General features: G+C 30.9%; 1 protein-coding gene across 1 annotated transcript; it reads left to right on the top strand.

The window, feature by feature from the left end:
* The first annotated feature begins 3,352 nt into the window (after positions 1-3,352).
* Positions 3,353-10,595, top strand: LOC145189838 (TNF receptor-associated factor 3-like). Its single transcript, XM_090090753.1, has 7 exons — positions 3,353-3,745; positions 4,511-4,565; positions 6,774-6,878; positions 7,032-7,196; positions 7,297-7,374; positions 7,453-7,530; positions 9,332-10,595. The coding sequence occupies exons 1-7, from the start codon at positions 3,453-3,455 to the stop codon at positions 10,040-10,042; spliced, it is 1,485 nt and encodes a 494-aa protein (XP_089946879.1). The 5' UTR covers positions 3,353-3,452; the 3' UTR covers positions 10,043-10,595.
* Positions 10,596-13,173: the final 2,578 nt, after the last annotated feature.

The raw sequence follows: 13,173 nt of genomic DNA, 5'->3' as shown, positions 1-13,173 counted from the left end.
ATGTAGAGTGTCAGACTTTTCTGACAAAATTCGCTTCATAACCAGAATGGATTCTTTTCATAAAACTTTGAGCGTCTTTTCATCAATTACGCTAAGAACATTTACATTTAGGTCTCCTAGTAAAAATCATAACCAATTCCGATAAAGCAAATATGAAGAAACGTGAGTATATTGGACACAAATCGTACATTAAAATTCATAAAGCAAAACCACAGCATATTTTTAGCCAAAAAACATGGGTTTCTATTTCTTGTCAAACGTCTTGTAATTAAATATCTGAGCGAGTTCTTGATACCAAAGAAATGAGAGCAACCGCCGGATTACGGAATCATACTACATTGGTATATAGTTTTGAAAATTTTCAGGGTATCAATGGAAGCAAGATAAGAAGCACTAAGAATCATTTTTCAAAGTATCAAATCTTTTACATGCGATTACGATCTAACTAAAGTTGGGGTAAAAGAGTTGGCACAGTTGTCCTGCTGTCGATAAGGAGTAAACAATAGGGCATCCCGTACTTTTCAACTTTCATTAACAAAGTCGGTCCCAAGGATTTTTTTGCCTTTAGGTACACACATTAAGGGGTGGCATATATAAATTTATCAAAGTAAAAGCAACATTTGCAAAAATAGACCTTAATTTTCAAATATTAACTCAAATGGGGAGGGGGGGAGCAAAGTTTACCATATGTAAGACTATCCCATACAGATAGTATAAAAGCTTTTTTTTTTTTACCATATTGGATGTCAATAAATAAAGATTTTTTTGGAAAAATTGGAGTGGTGTATAAGCCCCCCTTCATATTCTCTGTATAGGTGCCAGGTTTCATAAATGCTTATTCTACAATACGATATCAAGCTTATAAAAATTAAAAGACAAAAATTAAATTATTTTCTCTCTAATAATATATCTTAATATCTAAATATCTCTATAATACATTCTGTTATAGGCACTAAAAATGACTAAAGTAAATGCTGAAATGGAGAGATGTCCTTCTTGCTATTAAAAAGAGGGTTTATTGCTTTATTTTCTGCTCTTGCTCAGATAAAACCATCTTTTCTCTCAAAACGAAAGATGGTTTCAAAAGCAGCAGTTAACTAAAAAAAGCTTATCATTTAAAAACTACTTTCATGACGATAAATATTTCTTAAACTTTTATCAATTTTAACATATTATTAAGCATAATGAAAATTAATTTTACTTCTTAACTGTCCTCTTCGTGTGAACAGAGAAATATGGAAATAGCATAGGACAATCAGAAATTTTCTACACTATTATTCATTTGACAGGTTTAAAGGCTTCTTTTCATCTTATTAGGTCAGTCAATGTGGTTGCATGCAAGTTTAAGTTAGGAATCTTGTATGCTCTGGGAGAGTGAGGACTCCCATTTTCTGATGTTTTCTAGTTTCAAAAATTTTGTTAACATCAAATTTCCTTTCACTCTTTTTGGCTGCAAAGTAAACTTTGTAATAAGCTTTTAGAATGACAATACCATGCTGAAGATAGTACATTTTCATCTTGAAGTTTTATATGGGCGAATTGGTTCAGGGTGTGTTGTGTTCTCTCTACCCAGCTATGCTTCACTTTGATTTGCAACCACATAGGGAAGTAAACTGATACAATAAACCTATTAATTCATGATTTTTTAGTTCATCTCACTCTTATCCATGTTTGCATACTCACAATGAAAATAAGGAAGAACCTTTGTTGAATCACCTTGAATAGACCATAGTGCCTGGATTTTTGGTTTGTCAAACTTGCAGCAAGAGTTCCTAAAATTAATATCTGGTATTGTTTATAGACATATTTCTAATCTGAAGATAACTCATTTACTATTTCTTTATGAAGTTCAATTAAACTAGGACTTACAGATATTGGCTGGAAGTTGTAATTTCTTTCCATTTCAGTCACCTTGGAAAGTAACTTTTTTAGGGATCTCTGAGGTTGTCTTACTATCTTCTATTAGATGTTGAAGGCAAAGTTTATTTGTGTTAAGTGAACATATTATCTATCCTAACTTTTTTTAAAATTTAACCTCTAAACAATAGATAACATCTCTATTATGATTTGTATTTGAAGTACAGCTATCATAAACAATGAACTTAAATATAACTTTACCACCATATAAAATTAACTAGTGAAATACTTTTTAAAAAATATTGATTTAGAAGATAAAAGCTCTTCCTTTTCTCTGGAAATAAAATATTATCATTATATTATTTATCAATATTATTAATACTATTAATGATAAATTTTTTATAAGAAATCATTAATAATAGTATTATTAAAGTAATATAATATTATTAAAGCATTATCTATAATATTCAGATAATGCTAATATATATTTATTTTAAAAAATTCTATATTACCAATTAAGTTAAACATGCTTCCTTTTTTATTGTTTTTAAACCATTAGTGTTTTCATACTGTTTCATACTCATTGTCAAATATCTCTTTTACTTTGGCAATATATTTGTGGGTTAAAATAAATAATTACAAAAAGATCGAAACACGAAGAATATATAAATATAAAGATAAGTCGAACCTCTTATTAAAATAATTTTAAGTACTATTTGTAAAACTATGTTTTGCGTTTGTTAAAAAGTTTGATTTTATCAAGAAGTGTAATGGGTTTTTATATTGCGGTCGCAACAACTTTATTTTCGCCAAATGCTAATTTTTTTGTCTAGAAAATGAAGCAGTAAAGTCCATTTTTGCAAATGAAGACTTTATAATATGAGTTTTTTTTTTGACAGATCCTACATTTATATACCTTCGAGCAAAAAAATTACTTGGGGCCTAGTGTTTATGGTAAAAAAAGGTGATTTTTGAAAAGTATGAGATGCCTTAGTAAACAAGCCCATGCATCCATTCTTTGACAAATTTTCGTCCAAAGAATCCGTAAGATAAAAAATCTTAAAAAAAAAATTAATATATTACTTTTTAACAAAAGAAATGGAGAAAATGGCAGGTTTAATCAGAATAATTTTTGACACACCAATAACTTTCATCTCCGCCTTCAACAAGCTACATCGTCATCTTCTTCTAATTAGACTTTTGTAGGTGGTACTAGTTTGCTGGCTCTGGATTTTGTAGTTATTGCTATCAATTACATTTTTATACTAATACTCGTAATTTCATTTTTTTTTTTTAATATTCCTCTAAGAACTTTGACTTGCACACTGTTGGGTAAGACATGACTGAATCTAGTAATAAAGAAAACAGTGTGCTTTATACACAATACTTTTTATTCTCAACTTTAGCATAAAAGTGTTTGTTCAGCATTTTTTATATGGTCCTTAAAACAACTCGCTTTATTTTTATTTAACAATAGAGATTCCATTCCATTCACAACTATTAGATTTTATTGAAACAAAGCACATAAGACGCTTATTAATCTCTTCTTGTTTTTAACATCTTTTTTAAAATAAATTTGCGAACAGTTTATAGAAATGACGATGTCTTTTTTTGATAAAATTGATATTTCACCTTCAATATTTTCATACTTTGAAGAGCATTCAGCTGGTTCGTGTAATGAAAATGAGGAGACATGCACATTAATTGACCAATTAGTTGAAAAAAGTCCAAAGGCTGAAAGCCAGTTTGGTGGATTTGATGAAGCGTTTGTTCACGCTCTTCCAAATGATTTTAAATGTCCAGTCTGCTGCTTGGCTTTACGTCAACCTGTCCAAACTGAAGAATGCGGTCATCGGTTTTGCGAGTCATGCTTCCATAAGTTAGAAAGGTAAAATTGGTTTTATAGCTCAAACTATAAAAGCCTTAAATGGTTGCGTAAAAAAACTAGAAACAGTAAAAAAATGAGAGAGAGAGATTTTCGGCATTTTGATTTTGGAGATAACCCCTTGCTGGATTTTTCAGACAAAGCCCTTTTTTTCTTTTTTTTGTAATATTTTTAAGTTTTCTCTTTTTCTTCGTCTTTTTTGCTGTTTACGATTAAAATTATAAGTTAATATTTCTTTAGTTTTTTTTTTTGTTTTTTTTTTTAATTACGTGCTATTTAACAGTTTTTTTAAATAACACTTGTCTTAGTCATACACATTCTCCATTCTCTATTGTCTCTATCTTAATCCCCCAACCAATAGAAGCCAAACCACAAATATCTCAGATGCTTAAGAGACCTTCAGAAACTTAAAGCTTTTTATGTGCAAAGTTATAAACTGTTAAAGTGATCTTTCCAAATTAAAAAAGAAACTTTTTTGAAAAATTAAATTTCAAATGAACTATGACAAAAAAGTATTTTCTACTTTTAAAAATTTAATCCCGTTTAACAAGCAATATTTTATGATCCTAAATTGATCAAAGTGTTTCGAAGTCAGCGCAGATAAAAAAGTTTTTTTTAATTTTCTCCGTCTTCAAATCATCAAATCTTACATCTTCAAATCTTCATCTTCAAAATTCATTTTCAAAACATTTTCTCGCAAATATTTTAGCAAAATAAACAGTGTTAATTGAAAATTTAACTACCAATTTGCTTAGATTATTTTTTTAGAAAAGAAGGAATCATATTTTGTCCTCTTGACAGACAAAAAATCAACAAAGAACAGGTGAGCTTTTCATGATCACTATAATTATTGTGGTTACTACAACTAGAAAAATAGTTAATTTTACGAATTTTCAGTAAATATTGAGCTTTCTCAATAATTTTTAAAGTAAAAACAATTTCAAGAGCCTTTTATCTCTTTAAAAGCTCAATACTTATTTTCCCAAAATTGTATTAAAAGAATTCGTATTAATTGATAATTTTTTATTATTATATATAAGAAAACATCAAATAATACGAATATATATATATATATATATATATATATATATATATATATATATATATATATATATATATATATATATATATAACGAAGAAACAACAGCTATGTATGGTACTTAAATTTTAGGGTGAGTTTCCACTCATCCGTTTTTTTCTACGGGAAAGGGAAAGGGAAAGGGACGGGAAAATTAATCACGTGAGCGTGCGCAGTTTGTAATTTAATTTTGAAAATTAATCACTGCGCATGCTCAAGTGATTAACTTTCCCACCCCTTTCCCTTTCCCGTAGCAAAAAACGGATGAGTGGAAACTCACCTTTACAGCTGCATGCTAAGCAGAAAAAAACATTATAAATTCACACAGCCAAAACAAAAACTGCAAAAAAAAAAAAACAACATTAGAGGAAAAAATAGATATTACAAAGTATCCTTTACATCAGAACTGCCATACAAGAAACATAGTTTGCCAAGCCATCGTCACCTCCAGCAACCCAGAAATAAAAGAAAAAACATATTACGGCATCAGCGAAACACCATTCAAATTAAAGTATGCAAACGACCTAAAATCTTTTAACATTGAAAAGTACAAGTACGAACGGAATTCTAAAATTTAAAATTCAAATCTAAAGAAATATGGAAAATATAAGAAAATTTTACACCTATTGTTAAGTGGAAAATTATTATGCACTGCGAACCGTACAATCCGGCCACAAAAAGTTGCATGCCGTACCTGCATGAGAAGTACATGATTATAAAGGGTTTCAACAAGGAACGTCATGACGAAACTTATTGAATAAAAAATATCATGACGAAAAACATCATGACGAAACTTAAAATATCATGACGAAACTTAAAATATCATGACGAAACTTATTAAACTTATTGAATAAAAAGAACGAAATAGTTTGCAAATGCAGGCATAAAAACAAATTTTTTCTTTCGCAATTTGACACTGGCGACATGGCCTAAACTATTTCTTTCTTTCTTCTTTTCTTTCTTTCTTTCTTTTTCTTTTCTTTCTTTCTTTTATCTCCAACTCCCCCACAGCAGCTTTATCGGGTTACAATCAGGAGATTGAAGAGGCCATTCCTTATAATGAAGTTCTCTTTGCTTTACTTTAGCGAAAATGTAATTCCGAAATAATATGGAACTGTGCTTGGGATCGTTGTCCTGCTGATACAAAAATCAGCGATCCACAAGCCGTTTCCCACATGGAAAAGCGTGTTATTGGAGGAATTTGTGGTACACTTCTTTTTCGTCCATATTGCTTTCAATTTGCACAAGATTAACAACTTTGTTGCCAGTAAAGCATCGCCAGAACATGACCAACCCTCTACCATTTTTGACTGTTGGACTAACACATTGATTAATCATGCATTCGACTAAACGTCGAACATATTGTTGACATCATCCTTCAAAAATTCCAAACTTTGATTCATCCGTGAACAAAATCTTTCGCATCCTTTTAAACCATAATTACGCAGGCTTTGCTGCACCATTAAAACAGAGACTGGTGTTTCACGAATGGACTTGAGTTGCTCTCGAATTTCGGGACCTGTGAGGATCAATGATGATTATTATTAAACCCACTATAGCCCTTTCTTTGCAACGCTTCCATGATTGCTCTTTAAGAAACATTTGTTTTTGAAGCAATTTTTGCGTTGTATAACCTTCTTAGTGTAATGCCACAATTACTACTCATGTTTAAACACTCAGTCTTACTCTTCAACCCTTTTTTTTTATTATCAAAACATAAAAATTTTTTTTTTTCACATTTTAAATATTTAGATAACAATTGTCAATTTAGATGAAAGTGGGTCAATTTAGATGACAATATTTCTGTAACAGTTACATTATTTATTACAAAAAAAGGTTCTACTCACCTTTGTATAAAGAATATATTTCAAGTAAATTCTTGTAGCACAAAGATTATGCATAATGTGTGTGTATATATATGCAAAATCAAAATATTTTTTTATCTGTATTTAGGTATTTCTGGATAAGGCTGCAAACAGAGCAATATTGTGCTTGGAAGTAAAGTGCCGCCATTTTGAACGCAAATGTGACTGGATTGGCGAACTAAGCTTACTGGATGTAAGTGTAAAATCTGTGAAAGAAGTTTCTATTGATTTTGTAAAACTTGAAACAGGTCAAATAAATTGTGATCGATGCATGTAATCACGTTAAGACTTGCAGGTTGCAAATTGAAGGTTTCATGAAACGTTAGGTTATTTTGTTTGTTTTTAGAGCCATCTTAAAGGATGCGCCTTTGCAGATGTGTTGTGTCCAAACAAACAATGTCAGACTTTTGTAATGCGTAAAGATCTTGTAAAGCATTTGGAGTTTCAATGTAATTTCCGCTCCATTACATGTCAATGCTGTGAAGAGAAATTTCAATTTGAGTATTTGCTGGTAAATTTTAGGCTAAAAATTAGGTTAATAAATTCTACAAAAAAGAAAAAATCTTTCAATTTGTTGAAAATTTACACATGCGCAATTCTCTAATGTTCAGGTCCATTTGAACGAATGTCCGAACCAACCCCTGGAGTGCGTCAACAAATGTGGAATAACAAACATACAACGAAATAAGGTAGTTACTCGAATTTTTAAATTATTTTTCTTTTAAAATCAGTTGTGAGGTGCGAATCTTAATCTTTTTCTATTGCAGATGACTCACCATGTTGAAAACGATTGTCCGATTACGGTTCAACCTTGCGAGTTTTCAAAACTCGGGTGCCTTTTTAAGGTATGTTAAATGTAAACGAATTTTTTTCAATGCAGTCTATAAAATTGCATACCTACGTAATATATTTAATCTGTTTAAGATTAAGGATTTTGTTAAAATTTTTTTTTATCTACCGGCGTCGTTAAAAAGAGTTGGTTTATCTACCGGCGTCGTTAAAAAGAGTTGGTTTTATCTACCGGCGTCGTTAAAGCGCTTTCTTTTTTTTTTTTTTTTTGTTCTTTTCTGGAAAAAATTTTTGATGAGATTGAGATGAGATTCTTCTCTGGTGTTGAGATGATATTTCAACGTTAGTTTTAAAACGCTACTGTATATTTTGGGACCTTTGGATATAGACATGTACTATCAGGACTTAGCAGGGTTGACTTTACAGGAGCAGTATCATAAAATTTTAATTTTGATGGTTCGGATGGGTAAACATTAAAATTTTTACTTTGTGTCTCTTAAGCAACCCATTACTATAGTCGAGAGACTGAAGCCGATTGCTAAAATTGGAGAGAGCGTCAAAATATTCTAATGGTTTTTAACTTGAAAGTAGATTTTAAAGATATTCATGCGATTCTTGGGGTTATCTTAGAAGATAGTACATAATCTTTCACTGTAGCTTTACAGTGCTTCACAAAATCTTTAACCATTCTAAAAATTTTTAACAATTCTTTTTTGGAGGGATTTTATAGCTTAGCAAGAAAAAATTTAACTATCTTGACACTTTAAAATAGAGATGTGCACTTGCCACTGTAGGTGCATCGCTCCACTTTAAAACTCGTTTCAACGGCCCTGGTTATTTCTCTGCTTCTTAGTGATCGACCGGAACAGAGATTTTGCCGGAACTGGAACCAAACACGTAATAGATTCTAAATATTTCTAACCGTAACCGGAACCGAAAGAAAATCCAAACCGGAACAGTAACAGAAACCGGAACCGAAAATAGAAAATATATTTTTAAAAAGTTTGTTCTAATTTAAACAAAAATTAATGTAGTAAAAATAACTAAAATTTTACATTTTTTTTAAGTTTTTCCGAAACCCAAAGCATAGAGAAGCAATTGGACAATCCAAAAAAACCCTTTAACACTTAAATGATTTTTTGGATTGTCAAATGCACATTAATCATTTTCCCCTGTTCGAAATTGCGCAATAATTTTTACAATGTGCGAAAAAAATGGAATTTTTTTTCATTGTCGTTAGACTTTGAGCTAAAGGAGCCAATTTATCTTTAGGAGGTTCAAAATTATCCATTTGGATCATGACAATATGTTTAACAAAATGAGCTGGTAAGAATAGAATGGTGTAAGTTCAGCTCAAATAATAGCGATAAAAACATTACAAGATATGAATATTATTTTAAAACTAATTTAAACAAGAAAATTAATTAGTTTTCAAACAAAGCCAAATTTTATTTACATTAATTCTCAAGCTTAACTACTAATTTAAAAAATTTTTTAATCATTTTTATCAAAATGATAATAACGGTATTATGCTAAATAAAGCTTTATAATATATATTTTCAGTAGCATTTTGACCCGGAAATCCGGCCGGAACCGAAATCTTAAATATAACCGTAACAGGAACCGGAATTTCGGTTCTGGCCGGAAACCGGATCCGAACCGAATTCCGGTCGATCACTACTGCTTCTCATTACATACATACGTCATAGAAAAAGTCTCAAAAAAAAAAAAAAAAAAAAAAAAAAAAACGTGAAAGAAATTTTCACATAAAATGCAGTTTTAATTTGCTCTTTTAAGTGTTTGTTGCTAAACTTGGTTTGTTGCAGATCGTTTTTTTTTTTTTTTTTTTTCTTATAGGGTATACAAACTCAACGAGATATTCATAATATTTCTTCATTAAGTAATCACCTATCCTTGGCTATCGACAAGATTATGCTTCTTGAAAAAAAAAAAGGTTTTCAAGAGAAACAAATTGATATCTTGGAGAAGAAAGTTGCTGATCTAGAGAAAGGGAATGCGCAACTAAAGAGTTACATTACTTCTGCACAAGACTTTATTTGTTGTCTCGATAACGAAGTCGGTGAAATTAAAAATAGTATTTGCGGCTTAGAAATTCGAGCTGTAAAAAAATTTTTTATATGGTCTTTGGATGACTTTGGCAACAGAGTTGCAAAGGCTAAAAAATCATTGAAAGAGAAAGATATATGTAGCAACCCATTTTATTCTGCTCCATTTGGTTATAAACATTTTTTACAAATTTATTTAAATGGCTTGGGCGAACATAAAGGCACACATATTACTTTGTTCTTTCATATAATGAAAGGAGAATACGATAACATATTGGAATGGCCTTTTTCCAAAAAAGTTACCCTCACCCTTCTTGACCAAAGCCAAAAAAGAGATCACAAGTCTTTTTTTATTCATCCGCCCACAAGTAATTCCGAATTGTTTTCAAAGCCGATTTCACAATCTAAGAGATTCGCTTGTTTAATACCTCAGACCATGGCTTATCCCGGTTACATCAGCATGGATGATACGCTTATGATAAAGTGTGAAGTGGAACCATAAATCAATGATTTTAAGTCGATTGGTTGCTCCAAATGGTTAGTATATGAAAAAACTTTAATTGAAATGTCAACTGATGCTTTATTTTGCAAAACCAATTATTTTAATAATGTGACTATATTTTCTGATGTAATGCCTGTACAAAAATGATATACGGTGAAATATTAAGTTGATTTATATTTAAAATCATAAGAAGAGGCAGAGACTCACAAGCTGTGGCTCTATCTGCATCAAAGATTCTTCTGCAAATATGGTTTTGTTTATTATTAGATAAAAATTTTAGATATGTGTGATATAAAGAAGTCTGAGAACAAATAATGACGTGTTTAAAACTTGGAATTTTCTGCAAAAAAAACTTAACACGTTGAAAATTACTCTAACTAACTTAGCAAGATTTAGTTTGAAAAACTTTATTCATAGTTATAATGTATTAAGTATTTCCAGAAATCTATTGTATTTACTTTTTATTGTTATTTAGTATAAAAAATTTTTTTTATTGATATTGTGAGAGATGGTCAAAATTTTCACTTGAAATAAAAAAACTATTCTTGTTGAATTTACAGGGTGCGACATTCGCGAACTTTTTAGAAATTTTTTTCAAAATAAATTTTTAAAGCACTAAAAAATTATATTTATAGATATTAATAAAAGAAAAGTTGAAGATAAATGCTTTTCCTACCTTAACATTCAATTAAATCTTCTTTTTTTTGATCACTACATCAAGCCCGAAGGATGGAGAGACTGACAGGTGCTGATTATATAGTCTCTTGAAATTGAGTTCCAAGCACAGGTAATAGATGACTTTAGTGACATGACTCTAGATTGGGCCTTTTTGCAAACCTTATTCTCAACTACGGCCCATACACTGTAGTCAAGGGAATTTAGGTATGGGCTAGATGTTAGCTAAAAGTCTTTGAGCCAGAAATTAGCCATATTGTTCTGAAGGTATTGACGAAGCAACTTTTTCAAAAGCTTCATTGATCGCTCTTTCTGTTAGAAGTTGGTATGAAAGTCGGGCCACACTGACTTTTCTAAGTGTTTTTAGAGTTCTTCTGACTGTCCTTTCATCAACATTGAATATTAGGATTCCTTTCAATATGCTTTTTAAGTTTTTCAGTAAACTTTTTATTTAGACAGGGCTCTCTCGGCACTGTCACGCTTTTTCACCTTGTAAAATGTAGTTTAAATAGCCCAGAAATACAAACTACTTCTCTTGCAGGCAGACCTGCGTGAACTTTTTTTAAAACTTCAGTTCTTTTGGCTTCGGTTGTAAAACTTTAAACTAAAATGTTTTTTATTAACAATTTATTCAAATCTAAGACGTTTCTTGAGCGTTAAGCAACAAAAACAAAGTTTGGAAATCCATCACGAAAATCAAGCCATCACGAAACCTAGCTTAAAATTAGTCCGCGAATCGCTGCCTTATTTACAGTTATATGAGTACAATACAAAAGGTCCTAGTACAATCTCAAATTGTGCTAGAAAATTTTGTATTGTACTCATATAGCTTTAAATAATATCTAGATAAACTGACAGAGCTATAAGTTTACAAAAATTTATAGTTTTATTACATAATCTAAACGTATTCGTTGCAAGTTATCAAAATACCATAACTTGCTCTTTGGTACTGGCAACTAAATTGATCAGCGGTTTTTAATTCTATACTGAATTATTTCCAATATTGCTTACTTCCGATCTTGGGAATTTCAACAGCAATTCCTCGTTTTTTGGCAGCTAAACCTACACATGCGCGCGCTGATGTGGAAAGATTAAAAAAATTTTTTGAACTTTTTAAAATTGTCTGTAGGGGGGTCACTTTTTTCCGCAATTTCTCAGGAAGTCTAATTCTTCAGAACATTAAAAAAACTTGATTTGCAAAATAAGCTGATTTTAGAAAGACGTTGGAGGTAAAGAATTGTTTTCTGAACAAGGAGGATCATGGGGGTCATGATAATTTTTTAGTCAAACTTGTGTTTATACTTATCAAAACCTTTTGATTTTCAAATATTAAAGGTTGTCCGGGCGCATAAACCAACTGTTTTAGATTGCCCCAAAACGATAAAAATGGCTATAAAACGATCATTTGTGAAGGTCTCTGTAAGAAATTGTTGCACATTTCTCTTTATGTGCAGCGAAACGCCCTCTCCTTGGTATATTATTGATGCACGTTTTCGTTGGGCTTTCAAGTATCAAAACACATGATGCTTTAACATAGACAGATCGCTGTCTATGTTACAGCACCATGTGGTTGCATACCCTCTCATTTTTTGAAAGAACCTAGTTGACGAAATTCTTTCTTCGGTTCAATTCATCAATTTGGCAATAATTTTATTGGTTTTGTGGATCTGAAATTGAAGTAACTGCATTTTGGAGTTATTTTTGCAGTTCTTTTTAGAGTTCTTTTTGCAATCCAACTTGTGACGTCATTTCGATTAAATCATCTGCATCAGGTGAAGATGAGGTAGCATCGTTGTTAATATTAACATCCTCATCTATAAACTTTTGTGGATGTATTTGTTCCGTAATTTTAACAGCGAATGAAATTGCCGCGTGATTATGGCAAAGTTGATTTAAAACACCTAACATATTGCTATATTTTTTCATTATGACTGCTGCGTTGTTAGTTGATGCAATAACATTATTTTTTAAGAAAACTCCAAGGTGTGCCAACATAGCTTCACCCAAATATTTAATTGTTCCTGCATAATTATGCATAAATATGGCAACTTAATTATTTCCGTCAAAACTACAACAGAATTCCATGGAATTTGAGTCTACTCCAGCCGCATGAGCTATTACGTTTGCATAACGTAAAATAGCGCAATCTGTTCATTCGTCCACCGTAATTTTTTAATTTTTAAAAAACTTTTCTGAAGTTCAGTACATTTTTCTTGGTAAAAGTTGCTGATACACTTTGAAGTAGTTGTCGGACTTTTTTGGGCTTCTAATATTTTTTGTTACACGTCACTGGCATTATCATGAGATTTGCTCATTTTTGTGATCGGCATTCCATTAACAGCCGCAGCTTTAGATGATATTTCCTTTAAAGATTTTTTTTTGTTTGTTGAGAATATTGTCTTGTCCATAATTTTCACTTGATCCTGATTTAAATATCAATATGTTATGCCGTAGCT

This window comes from Hydra viridissima, unplaced genomic scaffold (assembly GCF_058129835.1).
Source record: "Hydra viridissima isolate aposymbiotic clone 2 unplaced genomic scaffold, HvirCarnegie_v1 scaffold_6, whole genome shotgun sequence".
In the NCBI taxonomy this organism is placed as follows: domain Eukaryota; kingdom Metazoa; phylum Cnidaria; class Hydrozoa; order Anthoathecata; family Hydridae; genus Hydra; species Hydra viridissima.
This window is presented reverse-complemented; position numbering and strand designations above follow the sequence as displayed.

What these genes read in the sequence shown, in the direction of transcription:
- LOC145189838 (XM_090090753.1), top strand. Translation starts at nt 3,453, where the DNA reads ATGACGATGTCTTTTTTTGATAAAATTGATATTTCACCTTCAATATTT. An exon ending in TTCAATTTGAGTATTTGCTG is followed by an intron (nt 7,197 to 7,296) that starts GTAAATTTTAGG and finishes TCTAATGTTCAG; the next exon opens with GTCCATTTGAACGAATGTCC. An exon ending in AACTCGGGTGCCTTTTTAAG is followed by an intron (nt 7,531 to 9,331) that starts GTATGTTAAATG and finishes TTTTTCTTATAG; the next exon opens with GGTATACAAACTCAACGAGA.